Here is a 22,451-nt window from a genome sequence, read left to right as displayed (position 1 = left end):
GGGAAAGGAAGACTTACAGGGAGCACAACAATACTTTGATAGTCATGTACTCCATTTTAGGAAATCTTTTAAACATTTGGTTCCATTATATCATGTCCAATAATGAGATGGCTCTCAAACATAAAGGTGATTTGCAAACAAACTGTTTGAAAGTTATTGGGTGAAATCTTGGCCCCATTGAAGTCGGTGAGAGTTTGCCATTGACTTCTATGGCATCAGGATTTCACCTTTTGGAATTCTGATTTAAATATAATGGGTAACATCTTCAAATGAAATACTGCTTACCAACATGCCAGCTAGTTTAAGGCGCGTCTGGGAAGTCAAACAATCTGGAAAATGAAAATAATGATTTACCTGTAAATCAAAGGCCTTAAATGATCAAATCATTAAACTTACTCTAGTTTAGAATTTTTCTTCTGCTCACCAAGAATCCCAGGAGGAAGCAGGCTACAGTTTCACAATGCATGTTTGCTAGCTTTTTAAAAAACAAAACCAAAAAACCACATTTTTTTTGTAGCTTTTCAAGTGAAAAATCTTGAGAAGCTACTTCCTATGTGATGACAATTGTGAATGAAAATATTCTATATTAGCTTCATCAGTAGAGAATCCTCTCTCATTTTGAAATATGAGCAGTGTTTTACATGGCTTATGATTCCTGCCCTTGTAAACTGATTCTCGCCTGAGCAACGTTTTAAAAATATCTACCTATGTATCAAATTGTCATAGAAAGAGATTTCATTAGAATGAACATTTCTGAAAAGTAATAACTTGAGAAGATAACAGATTTTTTGACAAAGGAAATGCAGTAGATTTAGTCTACCTGGATTTCAGTGCTTGATACAGTTCTACAAGGGAAATTATTAGTTAAATTGGAGAAGATGGGGATTGATATGAGTATTAAAAGATGGATAAGGAACAGGTTAAAGAGGAGACTACAATGGATCATACTGAAAGATGAACTGTCAGGCTGGAGGGAGGTTACTAGTGGAGTTTCTCAGGGATCGATCCTGAGACTATTCTTATTTAACATTTTCATTACTGACCTTGGCCCAAAAAGTGGGAGTGTGCTAATAAAATTTGCGGATGACACAAAGTTGGGAGGTATTGCCAAAATGGAGGAGGACTGGAATGTCACACAAGAAGATCTGGATGACCTTGAAAACTGGAGTAATAGAAATGGGATGAAATTTAACAGTGCAAAGTGCAAGGTCACGCACTTAGGGACTAACAACAAGAATTTTTGCTATAAACTGGGGACTTATCAGTTGAAAGTATCAGAGGAGGAGGCAGACCTGGGTGTATTGGTTGATAACAGGATGACTATGGGCCGCTAATGTGATCCTAGGATGCATTAGGCGAGGTATTTTCAGTAGAGACAGGGAAGTGTTATTGCCTTTATATAAGGCACTAGTGAGACTTCGTCTGGAATACTGTGTGCAATTCTAGTCTCCCATGGTTAAGAAAGATTAATTCAAACTGGAAGAGGTGCAGAGAAGGGCTAGTAGGAGGATCAGAGGAATGGAAAACCTACCTTCCTTATGAGAGGAGCCTCAAAGATCTTGGTTTGTTTAGACTAACCAAATGAAGGCTGAGGAGAGATGTGATTGCTCTCTATAAATACATCAGAGGGATAAATACAAGGGAGGGAGAAGGGAGTTATTTAAGTTAAGCGCCAATGTGGACACAAGAACAAATGACCATTAACAAGTTTATGCTTGAAATTAGACAAAGGTCTCTAAACATCAGAGGAGTGAAGTTCTGGAACAGCATTCTAAGGGGAAGAGTGGGGGCAGAAAAGCTAACTGGCTTCAAGACTGAGCTTGATAAATTTATGGAGAGGATGATATGATGACTGCCTACAAAGGCACATGGCTCATCTGTGACTGCTAGTACAAATGTCCCCAATGGCGGGAGAGGGGACACTAGATGGGGAGGGCTCTGGGAAGGGTGCCAATCCAAACCACCACTGATTTATTTAAAAAGATTACCCCCTCCCTTTTTTTTTTTTAATTATTTGATCATCATATTTGTAGTTTGCGATACGCAAACTTAAGTTGTGCAAGGGCTACATAATGCCTAAAATATTTAATCATTATTCAATCTTTTTTGCATTATGATTGGAGAGGGAAGTCCACCACTCCCACCAATCCAGGGCCAATGAGCAGGGATGCTGTGTACTTTTTTAGTATCTGATGTTGCAGCCTATGAGCTGTAACAGCAGCCAAAACCTGTCTGTGTCAGTTGCATGGGATGTGGGGGCTACTGCAGAAGTATGGATCCCATGGCCAGGCCCCATTGTGGGCCCAGGACAGAGGCCCATCTTGTGACACATATAGGGTACGCAAGCACCACTGTACAGTTCCTCCATTAACGTTCCCTTTCCCAAGTAGCCCTATAATGGGGCTTAAGTGATCCATATGGCCTTGTGCTGGCCTTCCACGCTATGGGTGAATTTTACCCCATTAATATCTTCATTAGAAGCAGCAGCAATTGTGTCGCTGTCAGTGAAAAACAAAAGAATTGTTTTCTCTTCAATCAGTTTGCCTTATTTAATATATTTACCTCCACCCTCAGCACAGAAAGTGATCAGCCAGCCAACACCAGAGGCAAATGAAGTTTGAATAGCATTAACAAAATTTCCTACAAAAAAAAGGCACAAAATACAATTTGTTTGATGTTTTGTTTTAAATATGAAAAAATATTGCATGTAAACTATGAAACAAGCATGCTTATTAGCACAATTACAATTAAACAGTTTTTTAATTTCAAGTATTGTGTGTGTGCACACGCATAAATTTCAACCTTGAGTAAGAAATACTGGGTACACACACACAATTAAATGTAGATATAATCCTGGCAACACCTCCTTGTCTTAAAAAACAAAATAAAAAGATCAATAGCCCAAACAAATTACATTACCTGCCCATAACTCTGTCACTGTGCTTGTGACATATTGCATGGCAAAACTCATTAAACTTTCCTTTGATCTCTCTCCGTAATATTTCACTGGATTCTTAAAAAAAAAAAAAAAAAAAGTTAACGCAAAATTTAACTTACAGAAATCATTACACAGTAATTAATAATTGAAATTATTATTTACGCTGCAGATGGACCTTAACCAAAATCCTAGATCCAAATGCTTCTACCCTCCATTCCAAACTTTAGAGTGTTTGGAGTTCAACCTTAAATTTGAATTTTGTGACTCAGGCCCTTGTCTAGTTTATATGTGGCTTTCATTTAGTCCAGAAATACAAGGATTATAAGACCTCAGAAATATCAGTTCCCATAGTCATGTTTGTTTGTTTAAAAGAAGTGAGTATTGTGCCAGTCTTCTGTTAAGATACATCTCCTCTACTTTAACCTCCTCAAAAGTTTACACATTCTCTCCACTGTAGCATTATGTGCTGAATGCTCAATAACCAGACTAAGTAGCATGCAGTACAGCATATTGCTACAGTAGAAGAAATTTTGTAAAAAATAACCGGCGGGTGTCTTTTAAAGGAATACTGTCAAAGTTCCTTAAGCTTAAAGCAGAGTATTGCATATATTTAAATATCATCCTACATTGTTGGAAACTCCAATACAGAACTGTGATGAGACAGTGTGGCTCAGTGGAGAGGGCACTGGTCTGGGTGTTCAAAGCCTTGTATTCAATTCCTGGATCTATCACTTACTCATTGTACAGCCCTGAACAAATCATTTAACCCCAGTGTCTCAATTTCCCCAAAATGGAAGAAGTGATACTTACTCTCTGTTGCAAAATGATCTGAAGAGAACTGCTTGAGAGGTATTTATTTATTTCCTCATTTAGTTGTAATATAACATGATCAAAACTGAAATTGTCTAGTGTAATTGGGCTGTTCATGGTGAATGAAAGTCCAAATAATTTTTTTTTTTATAAATGATGAAGAATAAATTACACTATTATAAAGAAAAATTCTTTACTGCTATAGCATCAATGATCAAATGTATTTTAGTTTAGTATTCTTCCTTAGAATTCTTTAACTTTATTTTAATTATTTTTATATAAAATATAAACACATAATAAAACACAAATACATGCACAAGAGAGAAAGAGCATATAAATGTCCATTATTTATAAAACCTGGGGAAAAAAACAGTTTAATTACTCACCATTCCAGTTTTGAAAACATAGAGACTTGGATAACTATTAATTCCTTTGATCCGACAAAGCATTCTATTATCACCACAATTTACAGCTCCAATGCGTATTAGTCCATCCATTTCTTTAGCAAATTCTCTCCACTAAAAAGAAAGGGGAAAAAGAAAACTTGGGATATTTTCTTTTGAAACAATTTTCAAAATTCTTCTGCTGTTTTAGACTTTGGCTTCAGCATGCAAATCAAACTTGACAAAAAGTTTTACTCGAATTAAAAAAAGTGTCTACTTGAAATACATTTTCAGAATTAAGATACCGACTGTAAATACATACCGTAGGTGCTAAATCATGGCAGTGTGAACATCGAGGGGAATAGAAATTGATGAACCAGAGTTCTCCAGAGTTAACAGCAGCATCTGGTTAACAAGAGGAGACAAAAATATACTTAAGTTAAGAATTGATAAAAGCTTCCTTTTTAGTTGTGCATCTACAAATAGTGAGAGTCTGAGAGAGAGAATAAATACACACCCATTTTAAGGCCCGAGTTCAATTCCCTGATTCAGTGGATATCATTAATACCTAGAATAGTGTAATGACTGCAACTCCATTTACACTCACACTGACATATGCAGGACACATGAAAGGCATAATTGAAGTGAAACCCCCTGCTTAACTATGAAATTTTGTTTACATCTAATTGAGCTAGTAAACACACTACAGTAGTAATTTAAACACTCCAACAGATTAAATATATATGTTAAATATCAGAAGGATTATAGAAACTTAGTTACATTAACAAAATACAAACACTACCTCTACTCATCAGCTACACGTTCTCTCCTGACAATCACTTGCACTCTTGCCATATGGTAAGTAATGCTCAAACCTGAACTGAATAAAAAAATCTATTTCAAATAAGAGAGGTTTAATTTTACATCTGAAAATGCAATTTAAATTGCAGGCTCGAATCAATCTAATGTGCTTAGGTAAGAGGCCAACTACCTAATAACTAGTCTCAAAGGTCAGAGGGGTAGCCATGTTAGTCTGAATCTGTAAAAAGCAACAGAGGGTCCTGTGGCACCTTTAAGACTAACAGAAGTACTGGGAGCATAAGCTTTCGTGGGTAAGAACCTCACTTCTTCAGATGCAAGTAATGGAAATCTCCAGAGGCAGGTATAAATCAGTATGGAGATAACGAGGTTAGTTCAATCAGGGAGGGTGAGGTGCTCTGCTAGCAGTTGAGGTGTGAACACCAAGGGAGGAGAAACTGCTTCTGTAGTTGGATAGCCATTCACAGTCTTTGTTTAATCCTGATCTGATGGTGTCAAATTTGCAAATGAACTGGAGCTCAGCAGTTTCTCTTTGGAGTCTGGTCCTGAAGTTTTTTTGCTGTAAGATGGCTACCTTTTAGTCTCAAAGGGGAGCATAGAATCACAGAAGTGTAGGACTGCAAGGGACCTTGAGTCTCATCTCGTCCAGCCCCAAGGCAGGACCATGTAATAACTAGACCATTCCTGACAGGTGTTTGTCTAACTTGTTCTTAAAAATTGCCAATGAGGGAGATTCCACAACCTTCCTAGGTAATTTATTCCAGTGCTTAACCACCCTGACAGTTAAGAAGTTTTTCCTAATGTCCAACCTAAACCTCCCTTTCTGCAATTTAAGCCCATTGCTTCTTGTCCTTTTCTCAGAGGTTAATGAGAACAGTTTACCTCCCTCCTCCTCGTAACAACCTTTTATGCACTTGAAAACTGTTATCATATCCCCTCTGTCTTCTCTTCTTCAGACTAAATAAACCCAATTTTTTAAAATCTTCCTTCATAGGTCATGTTTTCTAGACCTTTAATAATTTTTGTTGCTTTCCTCTGGACTCTCTCCAATTTGTCCACAACTTTCCTGAAATGTGGCACCCAGAACTGGACATAATACTCCAGCTGAGGCCTTATCAGCATGGAATAGAGGGGAAGAATTACTTCTCATGTCTTGCTTACAATGTACCACTTAATGTATCCCAGAACGATGTTTGCTTTTTTTGCAACAGTGTTACACTGTTGACTCATATTTAGCTTGCAATCCACTATAACCCCCAGATCCCTTTCCGCAGTACTCCTTCCTAGGCAGTCATTTCCCATTTTGCGTGTGCACAATTGATTGTTCCTTCCTAAGTGGAGTACTTTACATTTGTCCTTATTGAATTTCATCACCTATACTTCAGACCATTTCTCCAGTTTGTCCAGATCATTTTGAATTTTAATTCTATCCTCCAAAGCACTTGCAACCCTTCCCAGCTTGGTATGGTCTGCAGACTTTATAAGTGTACTCTCTATGCCATTATCCTAAATCATTGATGAAGATCTTGAACAGAACCATACCCAGGACTGATCCCTGCGGGACCCCACTCAATATGCCCTTCCAGTTTGACTGTGAAACAGTGATAACTACTCTCTGGGACCGCTTTTTCAACCAGTTATGTACCTACCTTATAGTAGCTCCATATAGGCTGTATTTCCCTAGTTTGTTTAAGAGGAGGTTATGCCAGACAGTATCAAAAGCCATACTAAAGTCAAGATATACCACATCTACCGCTTCCCCCATCCACAAGGCTTGTTACCCTGTCAAAGCATGTATGTATATTAGAAAACTCATTACTAAAAGGGGTACCACTGACATCAAATCACGTGGCTCAGAGTCCCTAACTTTTGTGGGGTTTTCAGTCACATTTTCCTATGTTAAAAATCTCTCTGCTGTTGCTGTGTGAAACACTTAAATGAACAGGGGAAATTGACTACAGTCCTGTTTCTGCAGGTGGCCAGTGTTCTCATGTGGAACCTCTTTGTCTTCATGAGGCTCTATATGGGTATAATGGTGTACCTTAGTGGTTCAGCTTGCAGGCTCAAAGCCTAGCTGACTATATAAGGAAAACTATACACAAAATGCTGTCAAACATATACAAGTGGGAAAACAATGACTTTTCCCCAACATTCTATATTAGTTATGTTTATCTTTAGGTGTTACTTCTAACAGGAGGAGAAAAAGACGGTCATAGAAGTGAAATTAAGTTGGCTATCTCCCTTTAATTTTTTTTAAACAGAACTTTGTTTAAATTCATATATCCAGAATTTTAACATGGAAGCTGTTATACATAGAAAATTTACATTGTTTTATTATAAAATAAATTATCATTTGTTATAAAATAAATTGTCATTAGATTATCATTAACCAAAGGTTAATTCATCACCCATCATAGAAGAGGGTGCAAAAGGTCCTCAGAACAGCAGACACAGTGGTTCAGTGGCATGGGGAAGGGGCAATAAGGAGGTGGCACAAGAAGACTCTCAGTACTGGTTCTGCAAAGCCCGTCATAGCAGGGATTTGGGGGATTGGCTGGGGTCTGAATCACTGGTAACTGCTTGAATCCAGTGATCACAAAGTATGGGGTGTACAAGAGTGATGGCTGCTGCTGTGAAAATGAATGCTGAGGGGGCATAGGGCTGTTCTGTATCTTGGTTAGAGGATGGATTTAATTCCCCTTTAATTTAAGTAATTAATCCTCATATAGTTCCAGGCACTAACTCGTACTGTTTTGGAGTATACGTGTGTGTTTCATCCTAGATGTAGATTCTACTATATCTATTACACATTTGTTTGACAAAGAGTAGCAGCAGTACACTGCATGCACATCTAAGGAATCTGAGCCAGAGTGTATCTAAGAAAAACAAGCTGTCCTCTTCAGGTATCTGTATAAAAAAATCACTATCACATCCTGGCTCTAATTCATTTGTATTTTGTCTTTTCTATTTTGTCTGAGAATTATTGTTTGTGCTACAAGATGTCAGTATGTTTGACTGAAAACTGCTGAATTAATATAATGTTGAAGTATAAAAAAGATAGTTAAGATTTACTAATTTCCAGAAAGTAATAGTAGAACACTGTTAATTGTCTGTGAGTACACACAGCATCTTATTTTGAAAACACATCAACTGTCTGTAAACACTAACAATAAATATGAGAGGGGGAAAAACAAAAGCCCCCCCCCCCTCCCCCCCCGCCACACACACACACACACATCATTGAGCAGTATGAGCTGTCTCCTGGTGTCTGGATTAAGACTTTTTATTTTTGACATTAGGGAGCCAAGATTTAGGAATGTCAGAATAGGAATCCTGTCAAATGGTATCTTCAAACAAGCAGAATTGCGGGTAAGTAGAACTGACTGAATTGCTAGTTTTGGAGATCAGCTGCCTAGAAGGAGATGTGTGCTCAAGACCAAAGAGTGAGAATTCTGCAGGATAATAAATCTGGAGAAACAAAGTTACAAGGTAAATAATTTCCCCTTCCTTCAGATATTACACACTTTATTTCAAATTCAATCTAAAAAGCTGACTGGCATTGATCTGCATAGCATTTATGAATTGACCCATGATGCTCAAAAACATTTTTATCTTTGGAAATAATGTGCATATTTTCTCTGGTCAATTTCTCTGACAATTTATAATCTATGTATACCATGAAAAAATTCAGTCTGAAAATAATATTTACACAATGTTAAAATATTAGCGAACCCATATGACTTGACAGACATACCAAATTCTCCTCTATCCAATGTTATGATTTCAGGATCATCATCATAAATACCTAGTAAGAAAAAATACAAAGTCAGCAACTATGTTTTTCTTTTGCAATCTTTACATAAAAGAATCCAGAAATACTCCTGTGCTTGCACAAAATGAAATTTGTAGAAAACAAAAGATGGTGCATATTAGCAAGGTGAAAGATTTTGCCATGTGATATGTAATTCAGTGGTATGTATAAGATTCATTTGGTCTCAGTTCAATTCCCAGGAGACATCACAATAGCCATCATCACAGCTGGGAACCTTTTAGCATCTTCAGCAGACAAACCAATCATTAAGTAGGCATGGGAGACTGAACTGGCTGTACACACAAAGACGTGGTGCATCTTTGTCACAGATGAGACACAATACTGAGTGCCTGATGAGGGTTTGAGAGGCAGCATGATTCAGCTGACAGAGCACAGCACTGAGACTTTTGAAACCTAAGTTCTAGTCCCAGGTCTGTCACTGGCCTGCTTGTTTGACCTTTCTCACTTTCCCTCTTGGGGCCCCAAACCTCTCTGACCCTTTGTCTGTCTTATCTATTCAGATTGTCAGTTCTTTGGGGGCTGGAATTGTCTCAGTATGGTTTGTACAGTGCCTAACACAATAAGCCCAAATGTCAGTTGAGGCCTGTAGGTACTACTATAATACAAATAAATAAGACAGAACTTCAGTCTCCTCTGGTGTTATCAAGTCACCGCCATACAGAAGCAATAATTTCACAATAAAATAAAAATCCAGAAGAAAAAGAAAATAAGCATAACTGTACATAAACTTAAAATGAATGTTCAATAAAAGTTAAAAATCTGACATTTTAAATCAACCACTTGTCAAGAAGTGCAGACTCAAACACGTGACATTTTTAAATTATTGTAACCTCTAAAGAAATTTGAAATCACTCTCAATTTCATGCAATGTGCACGTCTCTGGTTTATTTAATTTAGGTGTACACAAACATTAAAGTAGTTCTTGGGGTTTTTGTTTTATAAAATGTTCCCTTTGTATTCTGAGTTTTTTCAGGGTTAGACTGCTTTAGCAAAATACAAGTGTAGGAATTCTCTCCTTCACTTGTGAGGTTTTTATCCAATTAACTAAAATAGGGGCTCACTTCAGCTTCCATATTTATGGTATGGTAGAAGTCATCATTGAAGTCTCTCAGTTGCCTATTTTCCAGATTAGCTAACTGTGTCACAATAGCTCTGAAAAGACATGGCAGTCTAATTCCCAGCAAATATCTGGACAATTTTTGTTTGAAGAACTGATTTAAAAATCATTTTTGGCGTAACCCTATTGCTCTGGTGTGTATGCTTACTTCCTGGTATAGTTACACTGATCTCCAATAAGACTCTATGGGAATTAACTGTTTTGCAGGATTGGACTCTTGATGTATTAAGTGTAATAAATAAAAAAATGTAAGTTAGGGAAAATACTTGTTATGGGTTTCCAATATAAAAAAAATCATCTGAAGGAATTAAAGAAAAAACCCTCCCCTTGTATTAAGAAGTTAATACGACACAATATTAGTAGTTGATTGCAAATGAACAAAGATCACTTATCACATATAATACGCACATATATACACACACACTACAATACACAGTAAATGATAATGAACAGTAAAAAAGCAAATACTTAGTATAATGAGTGGATTTCATACCAAGCTGACTGTATTATTACTGCTGTTTGGTGAATTATTTTAACAAGATACCTTAAGGCTAACATAGTCAGTAGGGAGAAAGGAAAAGGAAAAAAGACAGCTGTGGAGGCTAGAAAGAGGAAGAGAGGGTCTAAGAGGCCAGTGTGTGCATAGAGTTGGCACAGCTGACAATTTTGCATTTACTCAGGACTGTAAAAGACAAGCAAACTACAAACACACATCTTACCAAAATCATAGCGATAAAAGTTCCAGCTCTCGTATCGACCTCCTTGTTGGTGATCTTCAAGACCTTTCTCTCCATATTTATCATACTTCTTCCGTAGCTCGTCATCTTTTAATACTTCATATGCTCTATTTATTTTCAAGAAGTTTTCATGAGCATCTGGATCATTCTATCAAAGGAAAACCACAATTATTAAATATTTGTCTAATCTATAACTAAAAATATTAAATGAACTTTCAGCAATACATCTGTTTCAATGGCTCCATAACTATGAATGTTGTAAATTGTTTCTCAATGGAAGTTGCTATCAGATAGAAGTCGCCAAGCAAGACAACCAGTATTGATAACAAGGTAGAGTAGCACAGAGAGTTCAACTCACACTTGAAGATCTTACAATAACTTTGAAAGTCTCTGCTTTTCTAATCACTCAAATGTGAGCTGAATTCTACACCAGACTGTCAAGATAGCAAGTTTTCTGTTTGGTTTTTATTCTGTTTATTTTATACTTAAATATATTAGTGATTTACTTCTTTAGAATTAGATGTAGTGATTGCAATATGTTATTACAGTGCAATTTTCCCTTAAGAAAACACTTACGTGCCCTCTGAGGATTTACCATTTTCCTACAGAAATAAAACTTGGGCACGTGCTGACCTTTGGCTCTACTTTATTTGCATCAGTCTGGTGGCACAAAACAACTGCAGCTAGGAACTCCCGTGACACAGAAGCAATCTCTACCTCCCACTCCTCTTTCCCATCCCCACTCAGGTGTAGGGGAAGTGATGGAGACAAGGTGGGCAGCCTGGGGTGGAGATGGAATATAATGTTCTCCAGTGGTCCTTGGCTAGAGACGAGTGATCCTTTAGGGACAGACCAAATGCTGTAGCTGGCACAATTCAGAACAATCCTTAGGCTTCCTTTAATTACATCAAGGACCATTTTGGCTTCTAGTCAACTCCAGAATCAGGGGAGTGGAAAGGTGGTTTACAACTAACTTTACATCCCTTCTCTTGGTCCTGTGCTGACTGAGAGAACTAGCTCACCAGTATTATATTAACTCTCTCACCTTTCCCATTATTACTTAAAAACTTGCCTTAAATTACTACATTAATGTACAGCAATACTAAAAAATAAGTTATAAAGAGACTATTTTCTGCCTGATGCACATGGACAGCTGCTATTAACATTACTGGGAGTTACATGCATTAATCAGTGTAATCTAAGAGTCTACACAAAATGTATGTTTAATTCTGCAGAAGGTAGTCTGTTGAGAAATCTCTCTTACATAGTAATATTTCCATATTTTATGGAAATTATAGATACTACTTTGGAATCTTAATACTTTTGAAAGTATAAGTAGAGAGTCCAGTTAAAACCTATAAAGTAGCTGAGAGAGCATTTCACACACTGTTGAGAATAAGCAATTCTATTTCAAGTGATATATCAGTTATCGCTGAATTGCTCTTTGAGATAGCAAGAATCCGCCACATATAGTAGGTTACAGCTGATCCGTTTTTATCTTTATTGTGGAGGGAAAGGCATAATAAAATTAAGTCTTCTTAATTAGAGGCTATATACGATAACATATTCCTCAACAGTTAATCCATGTTCAGTCACTCTTCTCTTCCCCATTGAGATGTTAGTACCGGGTATATAGTCAAATACACACTTGCTTCCTAGACCCAAGTCATAAATGTTTGGTGAAAGTCCTTCTCCTTGACGTCAAGTTCAACAGTATAGTATCAACGTTTGCATTTTAGGCCCCACTCCTGCAGCTTGCTCTGTGCAGGCAGATCCCTGTGTCCACATGGACCCTCACTGACCTCATTGGGGCTCCACATGCATGTAACAAGTAGCAGGATCAGGATCAGTAGCAGGGCATTTGTATTGCCCTACTCCAAGACTTTTAGTCTAATTATTCCAGTAACATATAGGAGAATAAAAATAAAAAATGTTTCCTTAGTATATTTGAATTTACACTAACAGACTTCTCTCAACCAGTGTAATGTCTTCAAAATTTGATCTGATTCCTGTCTCTCCAGGGGTCCCTCCATTTCCCCTTCTCATCCACAGGCCCTCCCAGAATTTTTGCTTTCCCCTGCTCAGTTTCCAAATAGGACTGACATAACATAGCCCAGCAATATTTATTAAGAACAGTAATTAATAGCTAAAACCGAAAGAGGCAGTGTAATTCTAAGTAAGAGAAAGCACTGGAGAAACTGTATAAATTATCACGCCTTTCAGCTGCAATGGCTCAGTATGACTTCAGTTCAACTTAGCCATAATTTACTAATATATCCACTCTTTTACTTTTGTTTTTCTTTGCAGGACAGTCAGCTAGTCTAAACTAAGTATCATGTTATTACATCACTTCAAAAATCTAAGATACAAAGATGCAAAGTTTCAAATTTGTTAAAAAGCAAATAAAAGTCCATTTTAAAGTTAACACTTGACAAATTAGCTCACAGGAACACAAAGATTTTACTTACCTGATTTTTATCAGGATGTAACTTTAATGCCAGTTTTTTGAAAGCCTGTCTTATTTCTCTATTACTTGCTTCTTTGGATATTCCAAGTAAACTATAATAGTCCTGATCAGTGCATACAAGAGCTACCAGACATGTTAAAACTAAAAATAATAAAGTTCTTTTCAAATCTCTAATGCAGTCTCCTTTGGATAATAAGAACTCCATTATGAAGCTTTTAAAAAGTTATACAAGTTACAATTCAGACAGACTTCAAAGAGTGTCCAATAAGTTCCAAGATGTTCAAAAGATATGGATGTTTAATTCAAGGAGTTTTCTTTAAGATTTTGGTTGTCATAATCCGCAGTCACATGATAACTGTCTTGCAAAAGTTACAACCTGTAAAGGGGGGGGGGGGGAGGGAAGCCATTTAGTAGAGGTTTCACTATATTACATTGATAAGTTATTAATACGTTTCTTAACAGCTTTAGCAGAATGCACCTAACATTAGTAACAGGAAAAAATGATCAACTTCTTGATATTTCTACTTAAATTAAGTGTTAATGGTCATTAACTTTTATCACTCCTTCTCTGGTATGGGCTAATTTTGCAAAGCTTTACTCATGTGAATAGGCCCCACTGAGAGACATTAAAGCCTAGACATGTTTACGAGTTAGGAATTTATTTATCTTCTGCTTGCTTTTCCTGCCTAATATTTTTTTCCCTAGTCTCACTCACTGAGGGACAAGAGGAGGAGCTATTTCTGTATGTGGGAGCAAGTAGTTTAAAAGTAATTGTTTTAACATTGCACAATCCTTCATTCCAGGAGTGAAATGTGTTTCAATTAGACATTTAAAACCTCTTAAAAATCAAAACGAACCTAAAATCCTCCCTCATTCAAATGGCTTCAGCTGGCCTAGGGTGGCTTCAGAGTCATGCAGCCTGTCATGTACCTAGATGCACGCAGCCGTGGGTGATGATGTCTATCTATGCATAGTATATGCGGGCTATGCAGGTTGTGTGAAACAGGCTACGAACAAAGATAGCTCCTTTAGCACCTGAACCGGGGGGATGAGTGTGTGACAGGCTGGGGAAGGCAGAGGGCAGAGCACGGGTAACACAGGGCTGGGACGGTAGGGTAGAAAGGGGGAGAGGAGGCGGGATCGGGACGAGGAGACGATCTGGGACAGGGGGGAGGAGTACGGGGATGGGGAGAGGGAAGCTGCTTGAGGAAGGGGAGGCGCGGGGCTGGGGGAAGCAGCCCAGGCGAGGTGGGGGTGGCTGAGGGCAGGGCTGGAGCGGCGGGATGCTCGGCCCAGGGAGGACGCTGGTGACACAGCAGGAGCAGCGCGGGGACGAGGCGGGTTTCCGGGCCAGGCAGGCCGCTCTTACCGGTCTGTGCGGCGCTCGGCTCCCCGGCGGGGTGCGCAGGAGCCGGCCGCGGGCAGGCGGCGGAGGAGGGGCCGGCGCGGAGCAGCATGGGACGGGGGAGGAGCGAGGCGGAGACCCGAGCCGGATCCGGCTCTGAGCCGGAGGCAGGTGGGGCCGGGCGGCTCCTGAGTCACCAGGCCGGGAGGGCTGACGTGGCCGCGGCTCCTGCGTCCGGGCCGGGCTCGGAGCGGGGGCCGGTCCGCGCTGGGCTGGGTGGGTGCGGGTGCGGCCCGGCCCCAGGGAGCCGCGCGGGGCTGGGTGTCTGGGGTAACAGGTTTCAGAGTAGCGGCGTGAGAAGAACAGGAGCACTTGTGGCACCTTAGAGACTAACACATTTATCGTGGGCTACAGCCCACTTCATCGGCTGCATAGAAGGGAACATACAGGAAGAAGTTATATACACGTACAGAGAACATGGAAAGGTGGGCGTTGCCCAGCCAACTCTAAGAGGCTAATTAATTAAGATGAGCAATTATCAGCACGAGGAAAAAAAAGTTTTGTAGTGATAATCAAGATGGCCCATTTCAGACAGTTGACAAAAAGGTGTGAGGATACTTAACATGGGGAAATAGATCCAATTTGATGTTAAGTATCCTCACACCTTTTTGTCAACTGTCTGAAATGGGCCATCTTGATTATCACTACAAAACTTTTTTTTTCTCCTGCTGATAATTGCTCATCTTAATGAACCCCTTCTGTGCCCCAGCCCTGATCCCCCTCCTGCCCACCAAACCCCTTGGTCCCAGGAGTCAATAATATTAAAAACATGGGGCAAATAAGCCACACAACCCCTCCAGACTTAAGAGCATTTAATCAAAACCACATGGGCTCATTTTCTTGCCATTTATTTTAAATTTCCCTTTGATGTTTCTGATTTTTAGTTTCCCTACTTGATCAGTGCTGCCACACTGTATACAGCAGTAATAATTTCCCAGGCATTCCTTGCTTTTTGGAGACTTCTCAAAACAAATGAAAACCATTCCTACTGCAAAACTAGGATTGTCCCACACTCTAGCCACGTTCAGAATGTCATGCTCTTTTGGAGCAGTGCTGCTGCATGAGATGTGACCAGCAGGGCCAAATTCAGTTCTGGTGTAACTCAGTGAAGGCTAATTGCACTCACGAAACATGGAGGCAAAGGGCAGGAAGAAGGGGCAGTCACTGTTAGCCTAGAAATGTCCCCCTTGCCTCCACTTATCTATCTAATACAGAATTATGCTTGAAGAGTGAGAGAGAGAGATGCCAGATGAGTGAGAATGAAAACAAGAGTGACAGATTTCAGAGTAGCAGCCGTGATAGTCTGTATCCGCAAAAAGAACAGGAGTACTTGTGGCACCTTAGAGACTAACAAATTTATTAGAGCATAAGCTTACGTGGGCTACAACCCACTTCTTCGGATGCATAGGCATTGCATTTAGCCATATGGAGTGGAAATCCATCAACTTCATGAAAAAACTCGTACAGATACAGATATGCATCCGAAGAAGTGGGTTGTAGCCCACGAAAGCTTATGCTCTAATAAATTTGTTAGTCTCTAAGAGTGACAGAGAGGATGCTCTGGTCAAGTGTAGTGTCTGTTCTTATCAGTTTAATTTTTTTCTGATTAACAACTACAAACACCCATCCAGAAGATGGAATCTCCTGCAGCCATTTTTGAAAAAATTGATGCTGGTTTGAAGATATACTCCACTCCACCTATTTTGGAAGAAAACTCTTTTTCAGCTACACTGTCATCGGCTGTTGCTGTTCCTACTTCCCAGAAAGCTCAGCAGAAACCTCTTCTGAAGACCACCCTTGGTGCCTCACGGAAGACCCGGACCACCTGCAAGAATGAAAACATTAGGAGCTGGCTGAAGAAACCCCTGGTGGATACCGCTACAGGGAGACCTGGCTCTAGAAGGACAGCTCTTCGGGACCTCACATCCAGGAGCAAGAATATCTCAACAGCTCTTCTGGAGGAGGACCCCTGGAGAACCCTGCCCGCTTCCCAGGACCAGGATGCTGATCGCCGCCCCGCCGGGAAAGATGCCACCGGAGGAGCCCCCACGACGACCCAGGACCAGGATGCTGAGCGCCGCCCCGCCGGGAAGGATGCCACCGGAGGTGCCCGTCCAAAGACCCAGGACCAGGATGCTGAGCGCCGCCCGGCTGGGAGGGATGCCACCGGAGGAGTCCCCCCGACGACCCAGGACCAGGATGCTGAGCGCCGCGCCGCTGGGAAGGATGCCACCACGGGAGCCCCCCCGACGACCCAGGACCAGGATGCTGATCGCTGCCCCGCTGCTCCAGAGAGGGACGCCCCGGAAGGAACCACCTCCTCAACCCTAGACCCTGAAACTACTTTCTACCCGGCTGTCCGGAGGCGGGCCGCTCGAAGGGGAATGCACTTCAGAGCCCAAAATCTCGATGCCGCACGCTGTCCTTCCGGGCAAAGAGACAACGTGGCCAGTGAGTCCAGCGCCCCCCCAAGAGCGACTTCACCTCCCCAAGCTTCTCTACCAGACCCAGAGGAATCACCTGGCAAGTCTGCAGGCACAACAGAGATCCGCCCCACGGAAGGTGAGGCAGGGGAAGAAGACCGCATCTACCTCCAGTACCCGCTCCCTACAGGTCTCCTCCTCTGCCCCTTCTGCCTCCCCGTCCATGGAGTCCAGACCCTCGCGGCCCTCAGCAAACACGTTCGTAAGACCTACAACAAACGGATTGCTTTCCGGTGTAGCCGCTGTGATCTCCCCTTCGAGACCCAAAAGAAATGTAAGTCTCATCAAGCCACGTGCAGGGGACCCGCCACGACCGCGAAGGTGAATCCCACTGACATCCTCCGGGTTCCAACCCTGACCCCCACTGATGATCTGGCTTCAGCACCCCAGCCAGCGTCCCCAGAGTCACAGCAGATAAGGGGGGAACAACCGCCAACTGAGGGAAGTGTAACCCTCGCCTTGAGGACTGACGATGCCACCAAAAGGACCAGTCCCGTCTCCAGAATCCCCATGCTGGACCCTGCTGTGAGGGGGACCACCGCCACCTCCCAGGTCAACAACCTCACCAGACGCCTCAGCGACCTCATAAAAACCATCCGGCACAACACGGACACGAGACGCTGCAGCGCTCCCCCACAGGTAACCTCATGCCGCCCTGCCGTAGGAGCAACTAGCATCGTCCCCCAGGCTGCACGGCGAGATCCAGCCAATGGAGGAGCCTCCCGTAGCCCCGAGATCCCACAGCCAGACCCCGCCCCCGGGAGACCCAACACCTCCTCCAAGGCTACCCAAAGAGCCTCTGACCGCCAAAAACCCCATGCCCCACCGAGGACCCACCAGCCGGATGCCGCCCGCAGAAGAACCAGAACCATCCCCAGCGCTTCCAAACACGACTGCGCCCCTACAAAGCCCAGCACCAGTGCTTCCAGAACCCCACTCCCTCCCAGAAGATCCAGTGCTGCCTCGGAGAGACCGAGAGCTGCCCTCCCCACCACACCAGGACCCCCGCCTCAAGACCCACCTGAACACCGCTCCACAGTCCGAGGGACAAGGCCACAGACCGTCCCCGCAGCACCTGAACCTGCAGAGACAATGCAGCAGGAGGAGCGACGGCCATGAGCGAGGGTCGCCACGCCGTGGCAATCTGCATGGATGGAGGAGCTGGCAAAGGCTGAGGACTTTGAGAACTTCGACACCCTGATGGACAGACTGACTGCAGAACTGTCTGCGGAAATTACGGCCAGAAGGAGGGAAACCTGGGAAGCCGCACAGGCCACTCGCAGATTCCCTGCGCCGAGCCGTAACAACACCGCCAGAGAAGGCAGGAGAGGCGACGTCGGCCGCCGCTACGATCCGGCGGCTGCATCCCGTATTCAGAAACTATACAGGATGAACCGGACGAAAGCCATGAGGGAGATCCTCGACGGGACCTCCTCCTACTGTGCCATCCAGCCCGAGAGGCTCTACTCCTACTTCAAGGACGTGTTTGATCACGAGGCCCAGACCAACTTGCGACGCCCAGAGTGCCTTTCCCCGCTACCCCGGATCGACCTCACGGAGGACTTGGAGCGAGATTTTTCCCCGCAGAAAATACAGGCGAGGCTGTCGAGGACCAAAAACACCGCCTCTGGAAAAGATGGCATCCGCTACCCCCTGCTGAAGAAGCGAGACCCCGGCTGCTTGGTGCTCGCTGCCATCTTCAACAAATGCAAGCAGTTCCATTGTGTTCCCCGCTCCTGGAAAACGTCCATGACCGTGCTCATCCACAAAAAAGGCGAACGAGATGACCCCGGCAACTGGAGGCCCATCTCCCTCTGCTCCACCATCTACAAACTGTATGCCAGCTGCCTCGCGGCAAGGATCACAGACTGGTCAGTGTGCGGGGGCGCCGTCAGCTCAGTGCAGAAGGGCTTCATGTCCTGCGAGGGATGCTACGAGCACAACTTCCTCCTTCAGACAGCATCCAGGAGGTCCAAGAGGCAGTGCGCAGTAGCATGGCTTGACCTGACCAACGCCTTTGGGTCCATACCCCACCATCACATCTTCTCCACCCTGGGAGAGTTCGGGATGCCAGAAACCTTCATCCAGATCCTCCGGGACCTCTACAAGGACTGCACCACCACCATCCGTGCCACGGATGGAGAGACGGACGCCATCCCCATCCGCCGCGGCGTGAAACAAGGATGCCCCCTTAGCCCCATCATCTTCAACCTGGCCATGGAACCGCTCATCCGAGCCATCTCCAGTGGCCCGACCGGCTTCGACCTGCATGGCAAGAAACTCAGCATTCTGGCCTACGCGGATGATCTGGTCCTGACCGCGGACGACCCAGAGAGCCTCCAAGGTATGCTAGATGCCACCAGCTGAGCTACTGACTGGATGGGGCTCCGCTTCAACGCGAAGAAGTGCGCAACTCTGCACATTGACGGCAGCAAAAGGGACTTGGTGCAGACAACGCGGTTCCAGATCCAGCGTGAGCCCGTCATCCCCCTGGCAGAGGGGCAGGCATACCAGCACCTGGGCACGCCAACAGGGTTCCGTGTCCGGCAGACACCCGAGGACACCATCCAGGAGATCTTGCAGGACGCCGCCAAGATTGATGCCTCCCTGCTGGCACCGTGGCAGAAGATAAACGCCCTGAACACCTTCCTGATCCCACGCATCTCGTTCACCCTAAGGGGATCCGCCGTGGCGAAGGTGCCCCTCAACAAGGCAGACAAGATCATCCGGAAGCTGGTGAAGAAGTGGCTGTTCCTTCCCCAGAGAGCCAGCAGCGAGTTGGTCTACATCGCCCACAGGCACGGCGGCGCCAACGTCCCCCGCATGGGTGACCTGTGCGACGTGGCGGTGATCACCCATGCCTTCCGCCTGCTGACATGTCCCGACGCCACGGTGAGGAACATTGCGGCGAACGCCCTGCGTGATGCGACAGAGAAGCGGATTGGCAGAGCCCCCTCCAACCAAGACATCGCCACCTTCCTGAGCGGCTCCCTGGATGGGGAATTCGGACGGGACGGGCGCGACATCGCTTCACTGTGGTCCCGCACTCGCAATGCCACGCGTCGCCTGGGAAAGCGCATCGGATGCCGCTGGGAGTGGTGCGAGGAGCGCCAGGAGCTGGGAGTCCGGGTGCCGCAGATCAGGTCTGACGACAACACCATTGTCACCCCGATGGCCAGGGGCTTGCTGGAGAGGACTCTGAAGGCCGCCATCCGCTCGCTGGACGTGGAAACCCTGAAGCGTAAGCCAGACCAGGGTAAAGCCTTTGAGTTGACCAGCAAGTGGGATGCCAGCAACCACTTCCTCGCCGGGGGAGGCTTCACCCGTTTCGCCGACTGGCGGTTCATCCACCGTGCCCGGCTCAACTGCGTCCCGCTCAACGGAGCCATCCGCCACGGGAACTGAGACAAGCGTTGCAGGAAGTGCGGCTACTCCAACGAGACCCTGCCCCACGTCCTGTGCAGCTGCAAACCCCACTCCAGAGCCTGGCAGCTGCGCCACAATGCCATCCAGAACCGCCTGGTGAAAGCCATCGCGCCACACCTGGGGGAGATCGCTGTGAACTGCACCATCCCCGGTACTGACAGCCAGCTACGACCTGACGTGGTCGTCACCGACGAGGCCCAGAAAAAGATCATCCTCGTCGACGTCACGGTCTCCTTTGAGAACAGGACTCCGGCATTTCACGAAGCCTGAGCTCGTAAACTGGAAAAGTACGCCCCCCTGGCTGACACCCTGAGAGCGAAGGGCTATGAGGTGCAGATGGATGCCCTGATTGTCGGAGCCCTGGGCGCCTGGGACCCCTGCAACGAGGCCTGTGCTGTGGACCTGCGGGATCAGTCGACGCTACGCACGTCTCATGCGGCGCCTCATGGTCTCAGACGCCATCCGATGGTCCAGGGACATCTACATCGAGCACATCACCGGCCACCGACAGTACCAGGAGGCGTGAGCCAGAGTGACATCGTTCTCCCATTACGAGAAAGGGACCAAGTGACCTTCTCCGTTGGATCATATGAACTGGAACCATAAACTCCCTAAACATTAAATCTCACCAAATGAGGGTCAGTCCATCCTCATCATCATATCCACTCATTATTATCCACACCCGAACATAGCCACTTTATGAACTTCATACCCTCATATCTCAATGTCTGTACTTTGACCCATCAACCTTTTTACCCCCAATCGGGGATATTGCGGATTATGTATTCTTCATGCCACCTTACCTTAAACCAAACTTTGCACCCTCGATAATCTGTATGTTATTCCCTGATAACCAGAAACTTCTATGCTCAAACTCTGTTCACAATTTATTTTTAACATCATCTTAATAAAATTTTTAAATCTATTAAAAAAATCAGTATTATATTACTGAGGGACTAGATTATTAACCTCTTACTCTCATTGATGAATAGTTATTTTCACAAGTATTTCCAGTGACTGCATTGGAATTGCTAATATGAATAACTATTCAGCAATAGAAGGGGTTTACAATCTGTCCGAATAGACTATTTATTCAGAGCTAAATCCACTTCTCATTACAGAGGTCAGATAAATAAGTTGTGTCATTACTAAAGTTGTAGGGCTTCAGTAATGCCTCATGATTGCTGTATGGGTATTTGGTCAGAGCAGCCATAAAGTTCAAGAGCCAGTAGCACCACCCATCCCTCCCAAATCTTCATTAATGCTGGTGTGTGGGGAGGCCAAGTGAAGTACAGCTCTGTACCATGTAGCATGCAGAATTCCTGCATCAGAGATCTGCATGCTTGTCCAACCTCATGCAGTAGAAATGCACCTTTTCTGCTGTAGTCAGGGCTTAATGTATGTAGCACTTACTTGGGCCACATATAGTTTGATCCTCTTGAATTATCTTCTGGTACCTTACTATTGAAGAAATAGGAGTAGTGATTTGACATCCCATTGCAACTTATGATTTCAAAAGGCAATGTTACCTTCTTCTGACATGCAAGCAGATATACTAGAATTACACACTATAAATCATTTTACTTCAGTTATTCCCTATCTAAAGATAACCTCAGTATAGCTATATTGTAACCTGTTTAAGATTTGATGAGTTTCTGTTACATTAGATTAAGTGCTTTTAAATTAGCATTGTGGAGGAAAAAACACTTTATTTTTACTGACATGACACATTGTGATGGGATGCCCACCCCATGCTCACCCTGAAGGAGTTAGTGGAGGCCAGGCCAGATAGGCCAATTAACCTATTAGGCTGAAAGAAAAGTCCTGATTAGGGGAAGTTCACCTGTGTGGGAACAGGTGGGGCTTCTATAAAGCCAGGAAGCTGATAGCAGTGAAGGGGCTGTGGGGTTGTAGTGTGTAGTTGTGTCCTGGGAGATGGGTAGTGCATTTGGGGGGATATAGAGGTAAATAGTCCTTGATTGCCCCCGGGAGTAGGCAAACCCCAGAGAGGGGGGAGTTCTGGGGTAGGAAGCA

At 43.8% G+C, this 22,451-nt stretch overlaps 1 protein-coding gene across 1 annotated transcript in view; it reads right to left on the bottom strand.

The window, feature by feature from the left end:
• DNAJC10 (DnaJ heat shock protein family (Hsp40) member C10) overlaps positions 1-14,559 on the bottom strand; it is a 36,916-nt gene extending 22,357 nt beyond the window's left edge. The window contains exons 1-9 of the mRNA XM_024204022.2: positions 14,473-14,559; positions 13,105-13,479; positions 10,619-10,784; positions 8,705-8,755; positions 4,454-4,536; positions 4,135-4,266; positions 2,920-3,013; positions 2,563-2,640; positions 286-329 (exon numbers count right to left, since the gene is read on the bottom strand). Of these exons, the coding sequence (XP_024059790.1) occupies positions 286-329; positions 2,563-2,640; positions 2,920-3,013; positions 4,135-4,266; positions 4,454-4,536; positions 8,705-8,755; positions 10,619-10,784; positions 13,105-13,308 (852 nt within the window). The 5' untranslated portion in view covers positions 13,309-13,479; positions 14,473-14,559. The remainder of the gene's footprint in view (positions 1-285; positions 330-2,562; positions 2,641-2,919; positions 3,014-4,134; positions 4,267-4,453; positions 4,537-8,704; positions 8,756-10,618; positions 10,785-13,104; positions 13,480-14,472) is intronic.
• Positions 14,560-22,451: the final 7,892 nt, after the last annotated feature.

Source organism: Terrapene carolina, unplaced genomic scaffold (genome assembly GCF_002925995.2).
Source record: "Terrapene carolina triunguis isolate 2854851 unplaced genomic scaffold, T_m_triunguis-2.0 Scaffold62, whole genome shotgun sequence".
NCBI classification, from domain to species: Eukaryota; Metazoa; Chordata; order Testudines; family Emydidae; genus Terrapene; species Terrapene triunguis.
This window is presented reverse-complemented; position numbering and strand designations above follow the sequence as displayed.